This window comes from Podarcis bocagei, assembly GCF_964188305.1.
Source record: "Podarcis bocagei genome assembly, chromosome: 2".
Classification (NCBI taxonomy): Eukaryota; Metazoa; Chordata; class Lepidosauria; order Squamata; family Lacertidae; genus Podarcis; species Podarcis bocagei.
In genome coordinates this window covers 71,070,879-71,093,407 of record NC_138126.1, presented here as the reverse complement: position 1 = coordinate 71,093,407, position 22,529 = coordinate 71,070,879, and the positions used below count along the sequence as shown (strand labels likewise).

Sequence of the window (22,529 nt, the reverse complement as noted above, 5' to 3'; positions counted from 1 at the left end):
GAAAATGTTTGAACTCCTAGATTGTGCTTGCTGGAATATGACAAATATTGTAAAATACTAATAAGTATCTGTGTGGGGAGGAGAGAATTAGGTTACAGCACTAGAAGAAAACAAAAAAGAAGTTATCCTCAGCCAAACAGACTGTTTTGTTTGGATCACTCTGCCAACTACAGAAATTTCACTGCCTGCTAGGGGAATGTGCAGGAAATTTCAAAAAAAATCCAGGCAGCAGGAGCTTTAAACGGCTTTTAAAAATAAGATGACAAGCTATATCTAATGTTAATGTGAATTACACGAGAGACTGCATTTATGTGAACAAACATCTCAAGAAACTTGACAGTGTTTCAAGTTAATTATATACCCACAACATGCATAATACAGAAGGACTGGAAAATAAAATTAATTGCAGAAGCTGGTGAACACCACCAGACTATACTATGTCAAAACAATGTTTTAAGTTGGCAATAAGGCCTAGATGACTTCAAGAAACCTGCCCAACTGTATACCACCTCAAAATACTCCTGTCATATCTGAATTTCATGGAAATATTTGTGTTAAACTTTCCTTCTTTAGCCTTTCTGTTCCCATCATCATCATCATCATCATCATCATCACTTCTTCCCCTTCCTCCACCAATATGTTGATATTATGTGAAGTATCATTAATATGAACTGGATTCAACGCACTATTCAAGAAAAGTTATAGGGTACGGAGAGAAAAAGAACATGCAACGAAGTACCGGTAACTCACATTTCCAAATGATTATACGTTTGCAGCTGGTTCACACATAGCAAACCATGGTATGGTTATCAGGTCAAAGCCAGCTATAGTTTGCTGCAACATCCAAATTGGCAGGTTATGGATTGTGCTTGCCCTCCAATGCAGAATTGGTGGGTTTAAAGTTCTGGTGTGGAAGGAAAGACAAACCACAGTTAGCATAGTTGGATCTGCAGGTAAACTGCGGTTTGCCTGAAAAAGAAAGTAAGAAAGGAATAGGAGATTGAAACTTCAAAACTTTAATCTGATGCCAAATCAGCCTCTCTTATAAATCATTAATACATATGACCAAAATTTTTGGTAAATTTGATTAGTGTTTATTAAATATTACATTTGTGTAAGTAGCAGAGCTTTAATCTAGTTGGCTTATACTATAGTAAAGTAACCAAAATGGAAAATATTTACAAGTTTAATTTAAAAAAACAGCCTCACTAAAGAGTTTAGATTACATTCCACTATTTATTCAAAATACAATTTAAACAAGTAAAACCTCTCTGTTGAAATGTTCAAAATTGTTTTATTACATTCCACTACAGAACTGGAAAAATGTAGTTTTGACAGTGATATACACTTAGTTTCCATTGCCAGGCATAGATACCAATAAGTCAGTTTCTGAGTGTTTACATCTGTGTGCATAATACACACATAATACCCTAGCCAACATAGATGTTTCTCTGTTCAGAACTGGGCACATTCAGTAAAAGCAAGTCCTTTCATGTCTAGGTGTAAAAAGTAAAACATAACCTCCAATCTTCAGGTGGGCAACATATGGTCTGTGAGCCACACAAAGCACACCAAGTTCAAAGAAAAAGGTGCTCAAAGCCAAACAAGTGCATTTCCGCTCTCCTTCAGACGATAGATGCTACTAGAAGCAGCTGAATATATTGGAGGCAGGGCATCAGCTTCAAAAATGTGGGGTGACAAGGCTCACACTGCTTTTGAAATTGCAGCCCATATGTCTTTAAAAAAAAAACATTAAGTACCCTAAGAACCAAAACATTTTTGTATATATAAGCCTACTCAGACATATATGCTTTAATCTGTTTTTAGTTTATTACTGATTTTATTTTTTGAAAGTTTTAAAGTTGTTTTTTATTGCTTTTATTGATAATTATATTGCTTTATTCTCTTCATAAACTGCTTTGAGGGGTTTTTTTAAACACTCAGGTTGTGCATAAATTTTATGAATTACATTAAATCAGTTAATCAATCTTGCAGAATACCTGTGTGGCCCAGGCTTCAGCATGCTATAGATATTTTCCCCTTCAAACCATTGCAAAGTTGCTTTAAAATCACTACATACACTAGGTAGCAATTGTAGCATGAATGCAGGCTTGAAATTATTGTACTGTAACTGTACCGTATTGTAACTTCTGAATAATTTTTTTTTATTATTAACGTGGGGAAGTGGAGGTTCCCACTTGGATAAGGACAATACCATGTGAAGATGCAAAGAACAACGGCGGAAGAAGAATGGAAGAAATTTAAAATCTACCTTAAGGACCATTACAAACTTGATGAATGCTAGAATGTTGAGGTTCTGAGTAAGAAAGGGTTACAGCGATATAAGATTAGACTGAAGGAAAGACTAAAAGGACAGAGACTTGACAGAAATATTTAGAGTTGCTAAAAATTCTTTGGACATTGGGATGCAGAAAAGGAGAGGTATGGGGAAGTCTGAGAAACAAGGTTTATGAAAAAAAAAGGTTATGAAACTATACGTGTTTGTATGTCTTTTTACATGTTTGTTTGTGTTTAATTTTTTTTGTAAAACTAATAAAAAATTTAAAAAAAAAATGAAGATGCAAAGAACTTGCACACATGGGGTGCATCTAATCCACTTTAAACTGCGGTGTTTACATAGCCTAGCTGTGCTATTTGCCAAGCCAGGCAAATATACTAGACTTGGATGCTGATTTCTTTTTTTTTCTTTTTTTTTGTCCTTCTCCAGAGTCAGGTGGGATGAGGATGGAGAACCACAACAGCAACAGCAACAACAACAACAAATAATTCAAAAGAAACAAAAAGAGGATCAATTAATCCAACCAACCCCATTCATTAAAAACCTCACCCACATAAAGGTAAAGGTAAAGAGACCCCTGACCATTAGGTCCAGTTGTGGCCGATTCTGGGGTTGTGGCCCTCATCTCGCTTTATTGGTCGAGGGAGCTTCTGGGTCATGTGGCCAGCATGACTAAGCCGCTTCTGGCGAACCAGAGCAGCACACGGAAACGCCGTTTACCTTCCCGCTGGAGCGGTACCTACCGTATTTATCTACTTGCACTTTGACGTGCTTTTGAACTGCTAGGTTGCCAGGAGCTGGGACCGAACAACGGGCGCTCACCCCGTTGCGCGGATTTGAACCACTGACCTTCTGATCGGCAAGTCCTAGGCTCTGTGGTTTAACCCGCAGCGCCACCGGAGTCCCACATAATGACTGACTATTCCCTCTCTGGTAGGAAAGAAAGAGTACTAGTCCGTGCTCAGTCTCTGCAGTAATGATATGGAGGCTACCTGCCACACCTAGTCTTAAATTCTAGCTCCAAGTTGAGGGAAAAGAAAGAGAACAGCTGCCACTAACACCACACTGTAGAGAAGCATCACAATATTGAGGACAGCTGGCTCTCCTGGCTACTCCCTATATTCCAGGAATTGGGGAAGAGTGTTCACTTTGTGTAACAGAACCTTTCCTCGGAACTGAGGGAGTGTCCTTAAATCTGGGATTAATAAAACTCGCATAAAAATCACTGATTTTTATACACGGACTTGTAAAGCACTGTACAATAGATATAACAGAATTTGCTTAAATTAGCTGTCAACGTATTGTTACACTGAGGTCTCAGGAGGTATAAAAACTTTGAAGTCCCCATTTTATTTACGTTACTTGTTTCCAACATTTGTAGACCATTTTTCACCATACAAACTCACAAAGCAGTTTATACAGCAATAAATAAAAACAATCCATCAGCCAAAATAATTATCATATTTAAAAAAAACAGCAAATTTAAAAATGAAGGTTTAATAAATAGGCACAATAAACAACAGCAACAACACAAACCTCTGACTTAGATTATGTTAATCAAATCAAGCATAAGTCTAGGTGAACAGAAACACCAAAGAGGTAGCCATTTGTAGGGACGGACATATCAATCTATTTCCTCTGCAGGTTTAATGCATATTAAAAAAGGGTCAGTCTCATCGTGGTGATGTGTGGATTTTATATCCTTTGAAAATCCACCTTTTTTCAGGGGGAAGGAAATTTGTATTTTCAAAGTAGTCCAATGATCGCCTTTTTCTTTCTTCTTAAAAAAACAAGCAAAAACCCAAAACATTTCCCAGACCAGAGAACAACTCACTAGCAGTACCTCTGTCTTGCCAAAATTCAGCTTCAGCTTGTTGATCCTCATCCAGCCTATTATCACTTCTAGGCACCAGTTCAGCACTGATCCAGCTACATGTGGTTCTGATGGTATGGACATACAGAGCTGGGTGCCCAGCATCACCACTAAGATGGTTTCAGCTAGCTCTGCCAAGGAAGCTGTTGGGCAGTGGGGTGAGGATCCCTGTTCTGTATCCATGACCCAACACTAGGTGCATTCCCTTGACCCTGGTACCCAAGGACACTGGATTACTGGGACAGTCAGGCTAGGACAGTCAGGCTCACCCAGCTCTATGTAATGCATACCTGGTTAGCACCTTAAGATGTTTTATTATGCACCTACCTGGCATTCAGCAATAGCACTTCAAGCTGGGAGGGTTGGTATGACTACCTAGGTTCTATTGACAGGTAAGTGTGTGTGGTCAAGTGCCTGCTGCCTACTTTCCCTAACATCATCCCTCCCCCAGTGTATTCCAGGGAGTCAATATTACCCTGCCTGGGATTCTGTTGATCCCTTCTCTCTGCAATACAGTCAGCCAGGCACATATCTAACATTCCTTATCTGCTCTGGATCACCAAAAGAGTCACACAAACTGCTAATGCAAAAAAAGAGTGTCAATAAAAAGTACAACTAATAAGGCACAGTGGAATATAAAATGACAACTGCTACCAAAGGTTCTTGTTAGAATTTCATTGCAGAATACATGCAATATAGAATAGAAAAGACAGACAAAAAAGCTCGCTAAATACAGAGCCAGTGCAAAAACTGGGCATTATAATTTAAACAGTCAGATCTTAGTGGTGTACCCTGCACACACACACCAGTACAACCAGCAACAATAAACACTCATAACACTTTCAACCCAGTGCCAGCATCTTACCCACACATCATTTGCTGCCTACTTGACTGGAAGTTACAGCACACACTGGCAGTTACCAAAGGCTATGCTTTGGTAGTAACCTGGGGATAATCTCAAGCTTTTACAAAGCTGCACCAGTCTTCATATTAACTGTATACTTAAAGCTGAAATCCTATTTTGCCCATTAATAAATCCCATTGGGGCTTACTTCTGAGTCTAGGGATTTATCCAGACTTCTTTATTATCTTCAAGGGCTAGGTATCTGCAAGCAGGATGGAACACCACTGTTTTAAGCATAGATTCCACTGTAGAAGACCACCAAGTTAAACAAACTGGTGAAGGAAAGAGAAAGAGGAATCACATTTATGCACATTACAAAGTACTTCCCCTTTGCTGGGGTGGTCATTCAGTCTCTGCAACTGTTATTCAACCCTTCTCTGGTGAAGATTTGGCCAAAAGGCCAACAGATGCATTGTACTTTATTAAACATGGAATATTTACAAAATGGTGGCATAGTTATCATAAACAGTGTGTCTGATATTAAGTTTTCTGGGCTGTTCCATTTGCAGTGGTTAGCAAGTCTTGCTCTGATGTAGCACTGAACTTCTGAGGTGCCCAGAACACCTACAAAATACAGCCCACGACAAGGAACAAACCCCAGCCCCCAGATCCAAGTTCAGGAGGGGGCTGGAACTCACCATGTTGTGCTTCCAAGGTGTTTGGAGAGCCCCAAAACACAGAACAATACAAATGAGGCTCAACAGTCCCCTCAAACTTGGAGCTGGATACAGGAGAGATAATATTCACATTATGTCTCCAAAGCATGCTGCAACTGTAGGGACAGTTCCCCCCCCCCCGCCCCCAGCTCCAAGCTCAGGAGGAAGAGTTTGTCACATCAGTCAGAGGTGGCAAGGACACTCATCCCTGATCATTCCAAGCTGCAGAAGCAGACATAAATGACTAAAAGCTCTTCATCCTGCACAAAGAAAACTAGCATATCAAGGAGAAGACTAGAGTTTGAAGAAGAAGAAGAGTTTGGATTTGATATCCCGCCTTTCACTCCCTTTAAGGAGTCTCAAAGCGGCTAACATTCTCCTTTCCCTTCCTCCCCCACAACAAACACTCTGTGAGGTGAGTGGGGCTGAGAGACTTCACAGAAGTGTGACTGGCCCAAGGTCACCCAGCAGCTGCACTTCTCACCAAATCTAGTTTTCTATGTGATGGTAACATTTTGACATGGAGAATCATTCATCCACCAGCTGACTGAGACAGAATACTGCCCAAGACCATGCTTGCCACCTTATCTTTTCCTTTCCTCCATCTGTTAATAGGTGGGCCCAAAATGTCTCATGCATGTCAAAGTAATTTCTGCAGGAGGAATTCAATGCCTTCCTCTTCCGATCCTTCCATCAGCACAAGCATTTCTGCTTGCCAGAACAACAACCCCCCTCTCCTCCACCCACCCACAGTTCAAGGGGGGGTGTTCCTGACCCTACAGAACAAATTTGCGGTTAGTGTGCCAGTAGGACATCAGGTTAGTTGAATTTGGCCCTAGTGTCTAAAACTGACATAGGCAGCTGTAGAAGTACTGAGAAAGAATCTGATAGCATATGGGGAGATTATAAGAGTGAAAAAACAGATCTTTTAAAAGTGAAACTTATCATTCTGTCTTGTCTGGCTACCACAGGCAAGCAGAATTTTCATGCAGGCATGGGCAGGGAATTTCATACAGGGAGGTAAGCAAAAGAGAGAAGGGTCACTCCATCCTTCCTCCTTCTCCAGCTCACCTTGTTTTCTTCTGGCTACCAAGGAATGCAAGTCCTTTCACCTTGCCCAGCACAGAGACCTGGCAAAGGAAGTGTTGAGAGTCCTCCTTCTCCTCTGCCAGTCCACCTGATAGAAGCCTTTTACTTTTTCTATTAGCCTCTTAGTAAAACAGGATTTCTGGCTAGCTGCTTTTCTGGTCTTATATAGGCATTTTCTGTGTGCTGAAGTAGGTTCTAGTGAACAAAAGTTTGTATCATACAAATATTAGTCTTAAAGGTGGCACAATACTCTTATTTTTTCTTTTGTTTTCCTTCCTCATTCTCCCCTCTTCCTCCATTTACTCTGTTATAACTTCCTGTACATATTTGAAGGCCTTTTCTGTCATCTAGAATAATTAAATGCAACAAATATATATCTTACCATTGCCATATTCAGGCATTATTGCTCCTGCATTGAGCATTACAGGAATGGGGGTGCATCAAGTAGCTTCACCTGCTACCATCTATGCAAACAGAACAACTATCTATATCAACACAGCTTTCACACATATAGCTGTAGGTACAAAGAGTCTTTCATTTGATGACTGAGGAAATACTAAGGTATTGGGCACCTTGATGCATCCCTGCAATTACACTAAAAGGGCTTATATTGCGGGGGAAATAAAAACTCATAATGCAACTGAAATTTTCTGAAGTGAATTAGATTTTAGATAGTTCAAAAATTAACTTTAGTCACTGTAAAATGTTTTGCACATGATGAAAATCTGCACATAGAGGCTCCCAATATTACCCAATTCAGATTTATTTAATGCACATTGTCAGTGTGGCTAGGAAATTGGATAGCAACACTTTCCAAAAAATATTTAAATGCCTGAATAAATCTGATTTACTGTATATATGCTCCAGTTTAGAATTCATCAGTTTAATTCTACTACTCCCTGAAACATGATGTACATTTTGTCTTCATAACTGCATGTACAGAAAAAGAGTGTGGTTATTTGCCACAGATATATTAGCAGTTCCATAGGCTGTGGTTTTACATGCACTCTAAAGTAAGGGCTACCTTATTAATTATGTTTCGCTTAGATGAAATCGACTTCTGTCTGTAGGAATAACATGCAACCCATTTATAAATTATCATTTGTAATTTTGCCGTGATTAATATACTGGAAAGCAACAACACAAAATATTATTATCCATGTTCAGTACAGTGGTATCTCGGGTTACAAACACCTTGGCTTACAAACACTTCGGGTTACAGACTCTGCTAACCGGGTAGTACCTCGGGTTAAGAACTTTACCTCAGGATGAGAACAGAAATCACACGGCGGCAGTGGGAGGTTCCATTAGCTAAAGTGGTACCTCAGGTTAAGAATGGTTCCAGGTTAAGAACGGACCTCCAGAACAAATTAAGTTTGTAACCAGAGGTACCACTGTACTTGTGTATAAACATAACTTACGAAGTGGCTCTAAACTAAACATTAACAAACAAAATGGCTTCAATCCTATGCACACTTCAGTGTAATTCTCAGTGAATTCAGTGGGACTTCTGAGTGAACTTGCATAAGACAGAGTTGCACATCTCATAGTTCTTAGAAAAATTTCATCAAATGAAGCTAAATGTTGGGAAAGTCAAAACAGAAAAGCAATGAATTGATCTGGTACAAATGCCACACTATGCTAATCTATGGCTTAGCATGAATGCACGAGTGTGTGGACTCTCAAGACATTACAGCCACTTTGCCCCTCTCTAGTCAATCTGCTGCTATGTTGAGTTAAAGTACGGCTTGGCTTAGTGTGTCATGTGAACCTAGGCTCATGCTTTAGTTCTCTGCACACTAACCATGAGCAGTAACCAATGTTTGTCCTGCGATTAACAGCTCAAGATTTGATTGGGAGAGCTAAACCATGAGTCTGAAGGATGACCAAGGCTTAGCTTAGCACAGCAGTTGAATGACCAGTGAGGAATACAGCAGCTTCAATCTCCTCTTTAAAAGTCTGCACACTCACACATTTGTGCTAAGCAATGATTTTGCTTAGTGTGATGTACAAACAGGATAGCACATAGTTAAACTGTGGGAAATGTTATCACAAGATGTAGTGATGGCCATCAATTTGGATGGCTTTAAGAAGTATTTAGACAAATTCAGGGAGGTGAGCAACGGCTCCTAGATATGATCATGACATTACCTCCAGTATCAGAGGCAGTATGCCTCTGAATATCTTTTGTTTGGGGTCACAAGTAAGAGAGTGCTAATGTGCTCATATCCTTCTTGTAAGCTTCTCATAGGCATCTGGTTGACTTCTGGGAGAATAAAATGCTGAACGAGACAGGCCTCTAGTTTGATCTTATGTTCTTAGGTTAGAGGTGCAGTTCTACCGTGTATATCAGCTGCTTAGACTGTACTATGGACATTTATTTTTAAAACTTACATCCTACCTACTTTCAGAGGAACTCAGTATATGTTTAACATATCACAGTACCAAAACAATATTTCACATTAAAACTATCTCCAATATATATCTAACAGAAAATGTATTGGATTTGAATATCCCTGATTCTGAACAAGTAAAAAATACCCCAGAATCACCTTCCCTTTCTATTAAAAAAAAGACTAAACAGAGACCCTTCTCACAAGAACATGAATACAAGGTCGGTAATAATGCACTTTCAAATGTAAGAAGGGATGTATAAAGGGCAATAGTAAAAAAAGAAGCAGAAGAAAAACATGTTCCCTATATGTGACCAAAAAAATGCTCTTAACAAAATAAGCTACCAACAAGTATCATGTAAGTTAGAAGGCAACTTTTAGCTAGCATTCTTAATAATTTCAGTTATGTGTTGGCACATGAAATGGAAAAGTGATCTAACAAGCAGACTTCTCTTAAAAGGTAATTTCTCTATGTAAGGGGTATAATTACACAATCCAACACAACTCAAGCTCAACAATTTGACAAGCGGACAGTACACCATACTAATTCTAAAGCACAGTCATTCTTATCCAGAGAAGTATGACATCAAGAGGAGCACTAGTGGCAACCTATATGTGCTATTCAATTACATTAAACAATAACTGCTGCTTGAATTGTTGATCCCCCTCTCTCCTTTGGCAATAATTTAAGAACAGTTTACTGCGCCTTCGAGATGGGACAGGGGATATTCAAAGAAAGCTTGGGCAGAAATCCAAAACACATTTCCTTGAAAGTACATCCTACAGAAATCAATGGCTTCTGCTTCCAAGTAAACGTGCAGAGCTGGGTTGTTAACCTCCACCTTCCATAGCACAGATTAGATAGCTCTGTTCTGGCATTGAAAATGTGTACCAGGACTGTTGCAAAACGCCCATCTGAAAGCTTAGCAAGGGCAGGACCAATGTGCTCTTGGGGAGCTTGGTTTTCCATCAACGCAATCCTATGCGGGCCTGCTTAGTAAAAGTAAGCTCCGCTGGATTCAATGGGATTTGCTCCCAGGCCAGTGTTTAGAGAGGGTGGCAGCTCATAACAAACCACCACCACCACCGGGACCCTCCAGTCCGACCCCTGCGTCAGAGCACGAAGAAGCTGGTCCATCCCTGGCATCTCCTGCTCACAAACCGCAAAGGACGAGAATCACTGCGGCAGCAGAAGGGGGTGAGCAGCAGGAGGGAGGCGAGAAAGGCGCAGGTACCAGCCAAGCCGGGTCAGCCCAATGCTGTCAGGCGAGGAGATGCCACGGGAGCGGGGCGGGAAGGACCTCCTGCGTGTTTCGCGACCCCTGAGAGACGACCCCCCTCCCCGGGCGGCACCAGACCGCTTTTCCCCGGGCGGCTGCTCAGGAGACGAAAACGAGCCGTGGGAACGGGGGGCGCTGGCGGGGTGGGAACAGGGGGGGGGGCTGAACCCAGCCGGGGCCTAAAGCGGGAGCCTCCGCCACCCCCTCGCCAGGGGCAGGAGGAGGAGGAAGGGGGGCTGCCAAGGTGGCGGGGAAACTTTCCAGCCGCAGCTCCGGGTGGGGGAGGGGGGCTGAAGTCATCACGCAGCCGTCTGCGGGGGTCGCCGCCGCCACGCTCCCCGCACCCACCCACAACCCCCGGCGCCTCCTCCCGGCGCCAGCCCCGCTGGTATCCCTCGGCCGCACCCACAGCTCGCCCGGCCCAAAGCATGCCCGCTCCGGCGCCCGCCTCACCTCCTCGGAAGCCCTCGGGGGAGCCACTCTGCCGCTTCGATTCCTGACCGAGCTCTCGGAGACGCTCCAGCCGCAATGGCCTCCCTCGGTCCCTCACAGGCCGCACCAGGCCCCGAGCGCGATGACAGGCAGCCGCCGCGACCAATCCACGCCGACATTCTTCGAGGGTCGGCCAACCAGTCTTTCGGAGGCGGGTGTTAAAGGCCACTATATAAGGTAAGGAGTGACAAGCGCCTTCCTCGGTGACTGGGCGGCAGAGGGAGGGGGAGGGGTGTGTGCTTTGAGGTAACGTCACCTGCCTGTGCGAAAGTGAGCGGATCCAATATTCACATAGGGTGACACATATGGAAGGCCGTTTCCCTAGTATAATACTGTTAGATGAAGAAGACAAACCAGCAAATGATCGCATGGCTGATGTCAGGCTTCCACATAATTTTGTTTTTCCGCTCTGAGGTGAAATGACGTTAAGCATGAATGAAGCACTCGACACACACAGCTAGTTGCCCCACTCCGCACAGCAGTGGAAACGTCATTTTCATGTATCAAAACGCTAGGAGAACGGATTAAGTGCGACGTGTTTGCTTTTGAAATGTATTCATATGCATAAATGTCCTGGACTTTGCAATCCCAGCAAAGGGCTGGAGCCGTCGGGTAATCTGCTACGTATTTACCACAATAGGATATTGGAAAAGTGTGGCATACAAGGGTGAGTGACAGTGACATTTGAATCTCGTGCTGGTATATCAGATATGAGGAAAGGAGTTTGAACATCGTCATCCACTGATAGAGGAATGCACACCCAACTGTGAAATTAATCTATATTATTTCCATTACAATGAAACACCTCTATGAAAAATGGCATCTGGTAATTTTATCCTCACCAAGCATGAGATTCATCTGGCAACAAAAGAACACCAAGCAGATGTTCATCCTGCTCATTTGACACAATAGAAATCAGCAGGAAAGAGAAGGCTGCTTCTTTAAGGTAGTTTTTTCTATATGCATTTAACAATAAAGATCCAAAACATAATTATACACTATACAATTTACATCACTGGTGTAAAACACTGCAAGGTTTCAAAAAGGGCAGCAGCACATAAGAGGAACCCACATAATTTATCCTTCTGTAACTTAAGCCTTTGGGGGTAAAAGATAGCAACTCTTTAGGGTAATTCCATACTGTATGGAATGTACTGTATGGAATGTAAGATTTCTTCATATGACATTTTGTGTATTAGCTAATATTATTTGAACTCCAATTAACATTAAACCATTTGTTCATTAGCTGACTTGATCCTCCTAATTCAAAATATACCGCTGCTAATTTAAATGCTTACTTTTTACTATGTTTTAAAAACTCTGACCAATGTAACAATTTTGCAACCTTACGAACAAGTGTTTTTGCTAAAGGTATGAATTGTTTTTTCCCTATCCTTGCCAATAAACATCTAATGCTTCAATAAGTGTCAAACTTCTTGTAATGATCATTGGAGACTGTGGAAAGAAATATTTTCTGGCAAATGACCTGTGACCAGTGTTACATGAACAATCTAACTGAAACAATTCATTGATAGACTTCCTCAAATAAATGTCTGCAAAGCAAGACCAAAAGCAAGTGTGAATATGAGGTTAACTATGAATTCACCAGTTGTAGGTCAGCATCAAGCCCATGTGTGATGCTGTAATGCCCATGGGAATTTGCACTTAGCTGTGGCAACACCCTAATAATTTGTTCCTTGTTCCAAATTGAACATATACAATTTGTGAGGAAGACAAATGTCACAGAAATCCCTCTTTTTACAAAGAGGATGAATATTATGTTACATCACATGGTCAATAAATTTTGTTTTCAAACTCAACTAAGTTGCCAACTGACAACAGTACTTCAGTAGCTGTTTCTGCTTCTTTCTTTCTGCATTTTCTTTCAGGATATTCACACTTCCCATAGGGTCATCGTTCCCCCCGTTTGTGGTGTTTATTTTATATTATGTTAAAATTCATTTACGCTTTGTGTTAAATACTGCCTTCAACCATTTACAGTTGTTCACAACTGGACTTAACTGTCAGGGGTCCTTTACCTTTTTACTGTCCCCTGAGGCAAGGCAAGAGAGCTTCAGCTCCTGAGGTTAATTTTTTTATCTCTAGATCAGGTGTGGGGAACCTCTTGGCATGCCAGACTTCCCCATTTGGCCCACGAGGTTATTTTGGGCAAGCCACAGCCAGCCACCCTAATCCTGATGTCATACAGGTAAGAGTGGGGCTTGACCAATCATATTGTACAGCTCCTTTAAAGGTAAGGGTACCCCTGACTGTTAGGTCCAGTCATGGCCGACTCTGGGGTTGCGCGCCCATCTCGCTCTATAGGCCGAGGGAGCTGGCATTTGTCTGCAGACAGCTTCCAGGTCATGTGGCCAGCATGACTAAGCCGCTTCTGGCGAACCAGAGCAGCGCACGGAAACACCATTTTCCTTCCCGCCAGAGCGGTACCTATTTGTTTACTTGCACTTTGAAGTGCTTTCGAACTGCTAGGTGGGCAGGAGCTGGGACCAAGCAACAGGAGCTCACCCCGTCGTGGAGATTCGAACCGGCAACCTTCTGATTGGCAAGCCCTAGGCTCTGTGGTTTAGACCACAGCACCACCTGTGTCCCACAGCTCCTTTAGTCCAAACATAAAGTTTATTTTGTTTACCAAATGAGAAAGCAGAACTATCAGTACAATAAAGGGTCACTAACCTATTCTGTTTTATTGAAGAGGTTTTTAACCGAACTTTAGCGGGTGGGGGATAGAGGAATTTGGGTTGTCTTTCATAGCACACTTCTGGCTGCTTTACTCACATGAAAAAATCTGTTTTGTAAAAATGTTGTCAGATAATAAAACTCTGGAAAATCATCTTCAAAATGATACAGAACATGTTAATTATATGTGAATATAAAAAAATAGGTCTGCAGATTGACCCTTAATCTCTTCTATGGGACAGCCCTTCAGGAGTTAAGACAAAAATGGGCACAGTCAATGCAAAGTGCTCTTGCCAACATGTGTCTCCAGGCACAGCAATGAATCCACGGGCAACTCTAAGGATGTTTACCTGAGGAACCAGCAAAAACTGAACACTACAGACTATGAGATAAAAATAATAGTAGTGGGGGTAGAGGAAGAAACATCAGAAGAACAGGATGTTTTAATTAAAGGAAAAACATTCTGGAACAGGTTTTGCAGGGGAACAAAGAATGTAAGCTCACTTTATCCCAAATCCCAAGGCTTTTGAGGCTGCCAGTGAGCTTGAACTAGTTAAATAAATTGAAGTCACTAAGTAGCAGAGAATCTATATATCATGAGCAGTCTCTCAAAGTTAAAGGAATTTTATCCAAAAAGGGACATTACTGTACAGACTGCTTATTCTCTTCAGTGAGCTGTAGCGTAAAAATTGCTACTTTGAAAACTGCAGTATGGGAACATATTGAGAAATTATCTTTGTGGCAAAATTTATTTCTCTAGGAAGTGAAGAAGTGATAGAACTTCAGCAACACAGTTGCTAGAAATATGGACAGTCATTTTCTTACATGTTCCATGAAGCTTGAAGATACACCAGTTAAGTGCATAATATGATTACCGTACATGTCTGCATTGTCAGTGGCACTGATACTTTGTGTCAGTTCATAGTAATCAGAAATTTTGAAACATCCCCATACTGTAGTTAGAATTTTTTTCTTCACCCTGATTTGTCCAAGACTATACTGTGAGCTTCATCCAGAGGCACCACCAGGGCCAAAATATGCAGCAGAACACAGCAGAATGAGAAAAAGGGCCCCTCAACAAAGCAAGACTAGCGTACTATTTTCTGAACTAATACACATTACCATCTAAAGAGCCCACATCCCTAACCTGCTCTCCATAAGAATAAGAATTTATTACTTATACCTTATCCACCATTAGGTCCAGGATATAAAATTAACTAATTATACCAGTAGATCCGACAGTGTCCACAATGCCAGGCCAAAAGGTTGAAGAGGCGGCATCAAATCACAGCAGAGCCGAGGCTAATTAAGAACATAAGAGCAGCCACAGTGGACCACTGCCTCTGGAAGGCTTGCAATCAGGACATGAAAAAGTAATCCTCTCCTGTTGTTGACCTGCAGGAACTGCAAGTTTCATACATACATCATAACTAATATCCATTGATAGACTTATCCTCTGTGAGATGTGTCTAATTTCCTTTTAAAGCTTTGAAAACTAGTAGCTATTATCACCTCTAGTGCCAGTGAATTCCATCAATTAATTTTTCATTGTGTGAAGAAATACTTCCTTTCGTCTGTTCTAAAGCTACCAGTCAATTTCATTGGAGGACCAGCACAATCTCCTCAAATAAATCACTTCTTTCCCCCTCACACCATAACCTACACGAAAACTCAGTCAAGAACATTTTGCAGTCAATAGTCTATTTAATTGCATAGCGTTTTGGTTGTACAATAGTTAAATATAAACATACTGAGCTCACACAACAGCCAATAGCCTACTATGGTTAAACAATACTATTCAAGAACATGAAGATAATTTGGCTCAAGTAAATTGGTATTTTGTCAAAAGGAAATTTTCAGCAAAACACAACTAAATCTGAATGATGTTTAAGAAACTTTAATTCACAATAGTGCAGAAGTTGTAAAGTGTAGATAGATGAAAGGATCTGTGGAAATACAGATACAATCCCATAACAGTAAATAGGAAAGGTTAATATAATAGGAAAGAGAATTCCAGTTAAAAATACAAAGCACAAACAGTAAAAGAACTTGTACACAATTAGTAAAATCAGCCCACTACTACAGGCAACCAACATACTAAAAATAACTTAAATGCTATACATTTGTGTATATATAAATACTTTGTATTTAGAACTAAGGCAGCACTCCTATGCATATATACCAAGGAATAAATCCTACTGATTTCAGAGGGACTTACTTCTGAGTAAACATGTATGGATTCAGGCTGCATGTATAGTGTTGACTTATTCACAGTAACTCAAAAGTTATATACATATATTGCACAGTCGTAGAAATAGAAAACTGTTCATTAACCATTTGTAAACAATGCTTTTTCTTCCTTTCTTTGGCAATTTTATTATTTCAGCGATGTGGCAAGAGCACTTAGGTGCAAGGCAAGTAACAAATATTTAAAGGCACATTAAAGATCACATTAAAAAATAACAAAACATTCCCAAATACTTTCCAGTTAGCAACAGATCCATTGTACTGTTTTGTGGTTTCCACAGCCCCAAACCCCACTTAAGTAAACAGAATTATGTTTACTTTGCTTTGTAGAATCAGCATCATCAAAACAGTCTGCTAAAGTCTCACTGACAGAAATTCAATTTTGGATTATGGGTAACAAATATTCTACTGTGCAATGCTTATTCCACAGTCACAGATTTTGCCAAATTCCTCGGAAAATCCACCTGGGGAAAAGAAAAGAAAATTATCCTCAATTCAATTTATAGGAGGCTTTTTCATTTAAGAAATTCATGTGCATCACTCAGTAAAACAGACTAAAAATAATAATCACTATACTAGCTGTATTCCTCCCCAAATTCTGAGAATGTATTGGAAATACAACCACAGCTAGCTGCATCCCTTCCCAGCTGGCTTTGCCTGACCACTTTCCCTTGACCACTTCTCCCTTCTGTCTTCTCTCTACTGCCGTATTTGAACCATAACCCTGGGTCTCTGCTTCCTTCCCTACCTCCTTTTTCGGCTATGGATCATCCCTATAGATAATCTAGCAAAATTATCATCAAAATGTGAGAAAATGTACGAAAACTTGAGACAGATTACATTGAAACTGTGTAGTGTAATTGATCGTGTACACTGTTAACCTGGGATTTAAAAGCAAATATGCCCCAGTTGTAAAACTCCCAAGGCACAAAAAAAATTAAAACAATTGTTAGAGAAACAATATAAGGTTAAAAAACAAATAAAACAAGCAACAGCAATTAAAACAGATTATGCATTATGCATAAAATGAAAGTATTCACTGGCAATGGAGTTTTGGCACCAGACAATCCAGCATTCCATGGTCAGAACAACAAAACTGACAGGACCCTTTCTTCATTTAGCATCCACCTAAATTCTGAAGGTGGAGCACATTTGTATCCTGTCAGTGACTGACATCACTTGTGTAGCAGGAGCAGCAGCTCACTCAGGGGGCAGAGCCACAATGCATGCTTCCCAGGTGCTGAGTTGCTCACTGCCACTCGTTGAGAGGGGTGGGGCAAGGCAAAGGGGAGGCTGGCATGTCGCACAGGCATCTGCTGCAAACCGCTCCTTATAGCTTGGATCATGGGAATGTTCATGTCAAGAAAAATGGCATGCGCTCCAAAACTATTTTTGTAATTGTGTAAACTTGTTTTCTCTGCTTTTAGCACTTGGAGCTTATGTTGCAGGGTAAAAGTAAATTAAATTTGATTTGCACTGAATTTCCATCTTAAGAGAGCACAACTAGGTCTTTGTTTAAATTCTATGTAATCATTCTCGTTTCAAGTCTGAAGAAACAGGGGAAGTGTCCAAGTGTGTTTGTATAAGTGCTTTAATTGGAGTGCCTAAATATAGAAGTAACTTACATCATATCCTCTGAGAACAGCCAGGTGGAATGAAAGCAGCTGTAGAGGGATAACACTCAAAACTCCTTGCAGGCAATCAACGGTCTGTGGAAGCTCAATAGTTTTGTAAGCAAATTTTGAGCTCTCTGTGTCTTCTCTAGAACACAATATAACAGGGCGGCCCTGCAAAGCAAGAAATCAAAGTTGATTCAAGGTTACATTTTCATTTCATCTATATTTTGCTCCGCATTTCAGACATTTTGCCAACATGCAGCAATTAATGTCAACTGAGCTAAATTTTAAGTTGAAAGCCATTTTGCATATCTCTGTAAACCACGGTGGTATATATTTTATGATACAACGGTATATAAATATTTTTATAAATTAAACAAATTTCATAAAAAATACCGAAGTCTTTCACAATAATTATATATACACAATAAAAACCATATAAGAACTAACATCGCAGAACACCTGCTAACTATTACCTACTCCGTGTATTTTAATTGTTATGCCTTGAAGCTTATGCAGACAAGTTAGTACGGAAGACAAGTGCCAAACCTCTACTGGAAAAACCTTCCATAGTTTTACTGATGATGTAACATTTCCAAACCCATGGGCTATAAAAAAAATCCCTACTTTCTCCCTTTCTTTCCAGAAAAATACTAAATAAATAAATAAAAGGCCTTGGGAAATTGAAATGTGTGCAATATTGACTTATCAAACCAAATGTTATGTACAACCTAAGAACATGAAATGTATTTTCCTAGTTCCAGCATAATATGCTTGCAGCTGTGTCTTCTGAGCACATGCTTCCCTAGGCTGAAAATGTCCAGAGGAGCAACAGTTGCTGAGAGACACTTTCCACCTCATCTTATATCCAAAACTTTGTGCACTATAGTTCTAATGGCCAATTAAAGATACCTAATTTAGTGGTTATGGGACACGGGTGGCGCTGTGGTCTAAACCACTGAGCCTCTTGGCCTTGCCGATCAGAAGGTCGGCGGTTCGAATCCTCACAATGGGGTGAGCTCCTGTTGCTCGATCCCTTCTCCTGCCAACCTAGCAGTTCAAAAGCACGCCAAAAAGCGCAAGTAGGTAAATAGGTACCGCTCCGACAGGAAAGTAAACGACATTTCCGTGTGCTACTCTGGTTTCGCCAGAAGCGGCTTAGTCATGCTAGCCACATGACCCGGAAAAACTGTCTGCGGATAAACGCTGTCTCCCTCGGCCTGTAAAGCGAGATGAGCGCCACAACCCCAGAGTTTTCTGCGACTGGACTGAACTGTCAGGGAACCTTTACCTTTTTTATATAGTGGTTATCGCTGCAATTCCATAACTTGTGAAGAGTGTGAAGACTGGTTGCTTTTGTCTGTCCTTAATCTCTACACCCAATCTATTTCATTAAATGATTCCAAGTTCTGGAGTTACTGAGAGAAGGGAGGAAAGGACATCTCTTTCCATGTCCTCCAAACCAGACATATAGAATCATAGAGTTGGAAGCGACCCCAAGGGTCATATTGTCCAACCCCCTGCAATGTAGGAATCTCAGCTAAAGCATCCATGACAAATTAAATTTATTATGAATGGGAAGGCTCCATCCCTATGGCCATTTTGGTTGCCCTTTCTGACCTCACAGTTCTACTTTCTCTTGCCTATGACTACCCTTCATAATGATCATCTTGCAGGAAATGCACAATCAAGTCCTAAAAGTGACATGCTTACTAGGCAATTTACCTGGCGAGCAGTGACCTGCTGTAGAGCATTCTGGCACTTTGTGAAGCAGGGATCCTTCATAATGATCATGATAACTGGCATCTGCTTATCTATAAGAGCCAAGGGCCCATGCTTCAATTCCCCAGCCAGAATGCCTTCAGAGTGCATATATGTAATCTCCTTGATTTTCTGCAAAGCAAATGGAACAAGATCACAACCAAAGCACTGGGATAATAAAAAAGCATTTATTACGTTCAAAAATAATTAAGTGCAAGTAGGTAAAACTGACAGCTGTTGTAATCCAAAGGACACTTTCATTGTGCCCGAAGTCCCACAGGCAACATTTCACAAGTTATGTGGTTCTTTGGATCCTGACCTATGTACACGTATGGTTCTCATGCCCATATGCAAAACAGGAAGATCAGAGATGCCTTAAATCTAAGATCATAAACGCCACCTTCATTCAAGTTCAAAGTATGTTTGAGGTTTCCTGCACACAAGTCTTGATTTAATTAACAGAAGCTGCAAGGGAGCAATAGCTGATGTACTGAGCTCAAAATGAGAAAAAAGTGAAACATCTACACCCCTTTGTTCAGTACACAGCTCTTAAGAGTTTTTTGAAACAAAACCCATCAGATACGCAATTTCCCCCCCTGAAAAGAACAAATTTTAATGGGTTGGATCCAGACTTTGCCTTCCATGGGAGGAAGGACTCTTTCTGTCCATGGCAGGCTTTATATATGCAAAAACCTAATGTATGCAAAAATGTTTTACTTACAGATGTAACCATATTTAATTATGTAGTCATTTAACATATTCCTAAATTGCCCATCTGCTAATCTCGGGTTGGGATAAAATACAGGCAAATATTCCAGGTAAAACAATAAAAACAAACAACATCCAATTATGCCAAACAAAGAACAGGAAAATATCACAAATAAAACGAAGATTAAGATTTCATACCAATGCACCTTCCAAGCATGTGGCATAGTTGTAGCCACGACCCATAACCAAAAGTGATCGCTGTTTATATAGTTCAAGTGCCAGATCATGTATCTTCTCATCCAAGGTCAGTACTTCCTTGATCATCTCTGCCAACAGGTTAAAACCAATAATTATTTACGGTATTACAGAGCCCACCATTTCAAAACTAGTAAAACAGAAGATGTGGCCAGGATTGCATGAATTCAGATTGATCAACTTTAATTTTATTTACTAGCAAAGCACAGTGTTTTGCTCCTTTAAAAGAAAAAGAAAAAAAGATACACAGGGCCATTTTGAATAAAGATATGGAAAATTATTTTCAGTCAGTCCCTATGCTGAACACTCAATAGCTTTTAAACACATCTGTGAATACAGAGGATGATTTAAAAATCAATTTGGGGTTTGATTTGAGACATTAAACAAGAGGCTATTCCATTTTATCTCTAAACTGTTTTCTCAATTGTTATTTTTTCCCTGAAGGTTCTGAACTCAATGCAGTACAAACTGAAGCTATGACAGTAAAATATGAGCACATCAAAATATAAAGTTGGATTAAAAATGGTTAACTTAATTTTTAAAAAATAAAAGCTATGGATATTCCTCACTCACATAATAATTTGAAAAACGTTCTACATATCCCATTTGAAATGGCCCACATATTCTTGAATTTTAACATTCCCATATATATATATATGGGAGTATATATATATATCATTTGAATGGTAAAAACATGCATACCAGGTAATGACTTCAGACCGCTTATGATTTCTTGTCTTCTGTTTTGCAAGGAAATTCTGTCTTCTGACATCAACAGACCAAACATTACAAGAGAGATGAACTGGCTGGTATATGCCTGAAGATTTTTTAAAAAGACATTAATTTGGCTTCCTTCACGTTTGCTCCCTAAACTACCTGCCTCAGCAAAATAATTTCTTACATTACGATGGCGTGGGAAGGGCTATAGGTCAGTGGCAGATCACATGTTTTACACTGAGAAGATGCCAGGTTCAATTCCTGACATCTCTAAGTAGAGCTGCAAAATACTCTGCCTGAAACCCTGGAGAACCACTTCCAATCAGTGCTGACAGTACTGAGATAGATGAACCCATCAGTGATCTGACATGGCAGCATCCTACAGTGTCATAAAACATGGTGCTCTAGCACCATGCAAGGCTATTATTCCAGCAATCTATGCAGCAATGTCTAGGCCTATGATTTGGTCAAAGAAAAACCCCCCACCAATGACAGTACATATCAGTTACCTTTGTGCTTGCCACCCCAATCTCAGGCCCGGCATTGATATGCACACCACAGTCTGTGTCCCTGGATATTGAGCTTCCAACAGTATTTGTAATTCCAACTGTCAAAGCTCGGCGATCCTTACAGTACCGCAAAGCCATCAATGTATCAGCAGTTTCCCCTTCAATAAAAGAACATATTGACATTTATGCTTCATTCAGAATTGCAGCAGAATTATTAACCTATTATATAAAGTCAGAAGAGATTGACTTGAAAAGGTTGTATGGCTAGAAATGTATAACCCATTCAGAGAAGATCCTGGTGGGCTGGCATTTCCATACTGTTCTGAGTTGGTGATATTGACACACAATTTGTAGTTTCTTGGTTCAGAATATGAAGCAATGTTTTAAATACAAGCTGAGCACTATGATCCTCAGGCTCTCCTCCAGCTTGCTTTTTAAGAACTTCTCCCGCCCATCCACCCAGCTGCTGGTGCACTGTTGAAAGCCAGAGGAAAATCCCTCCTACACCAGGAATCTAAGCTCTGGAGCCATAGGAAAGAGAGTGCAGTGTAGTATGCTGGAATGTCATACTAGGAAGACTGAAATTCAAATCCCCACCCTGAGTGACTTTGGAACAGTCACTGTCAGTCTGCCTAACACACCCTACGTCATCTTTTGAGGATAAATTTGGGTTGGGGGTATACCAAGCTGAGCTACTTGGAGGAAAAGAGGGTTTAAAAATTTTTTATCAATAGCCGTTTGGATTAATTGTCCAAATCAAATGCACCAGATCAGACGATAGAATGAGAATGTACTTTAGTCCTCCCTGACCCTTTCAGACTGGTTCATGGTACCTTTAGGTTTCATCTACAAAATTTTGCAGATCACATGCTTAAATTGCAACAAAGAGACCTGTAGTACCTTAAAGGAAATGAACACATTTTCATTTCGCATAAGCCCTTGTGGACCAGAGTCCACTTCATCAGATGCATAATTATCTTAAATTGGCAGGAAGATAATGGCAGGAAATTGTAAAAAGAGGAGTCAAACAGAA

At 40.5% G+C, this 22,529-nt stretch overlaps 2 protein-coding genes across 9 annotated transcripts in view; both read right to left on the bottom strand.

The window, feature by feature from the left end:
* Window positions 1-11,092, bottom strand: part of MAPK9 (mitogen-activated protein kinase 9) — a 39,062-nt gene extending 27,970 nt beyond the window's left edge. For 3 of the 7 annotated variants that reach the window (XR_014005692.1, XM_081185638.1, XM_081185633.1), the window contains exon 1: window positions 10,948-11,091. The gene's annotated coding sequence lies outside the window, so the exon portion shown is untranslated. Of the gene's footprint in view, window positions 1-750; window positions 905-6,803; window positions 7,017-10,947 lie in introns of all 7 variants that reach the window. The other 4 variants (XM_081185634.1, XM_081185636.1, XM_081185635.1 and 1 more) reach the window with 4 other exon arrangements.
* Window positions 11,093-15,367: 4,275 nt separating this feature from the next.
* The window catches only part of GFPT2 (glutamine-fructose-6-phosphate transaminase 2), a 76,182-nt gene continuing 69,020 nt past the window's right edge, over window positions 15,368-22,529 (bottom strand). For both annotated transcript variants that reach the window (XM_081185580.1, XM_081185579.1), the window contains 6 exons: window positions 21,497-21,654; window positions 20,973-21,087; window positions 20,214-20,341; window positions 19,272-19,439; window positions 17,556-17,717; window positions 15,368-16,394 (listed from right to left, as the gene is read on the bottom strand). In XM_081185580.1, the coding sequence (XP_081041706.1) occupies window positions 16,350-16,394; window positions 17,556-17,717; window positions 19,272-19,439; window positions 20,214-20,341; window positions 20,973-21,087; window positions 21,497-21,654 (776 nt within the window). In that variant the 3' untranslated portion in view covers window positions 15,368-16,349. The remainder of the gene's footprint in view (window positions 16,395-17,555; window positions 17,718-19,271; window positions 19,440-20,213; window positions 20,342-20,972; window positions 21,088-21,496; window positions 21,655-22,529) is intronic.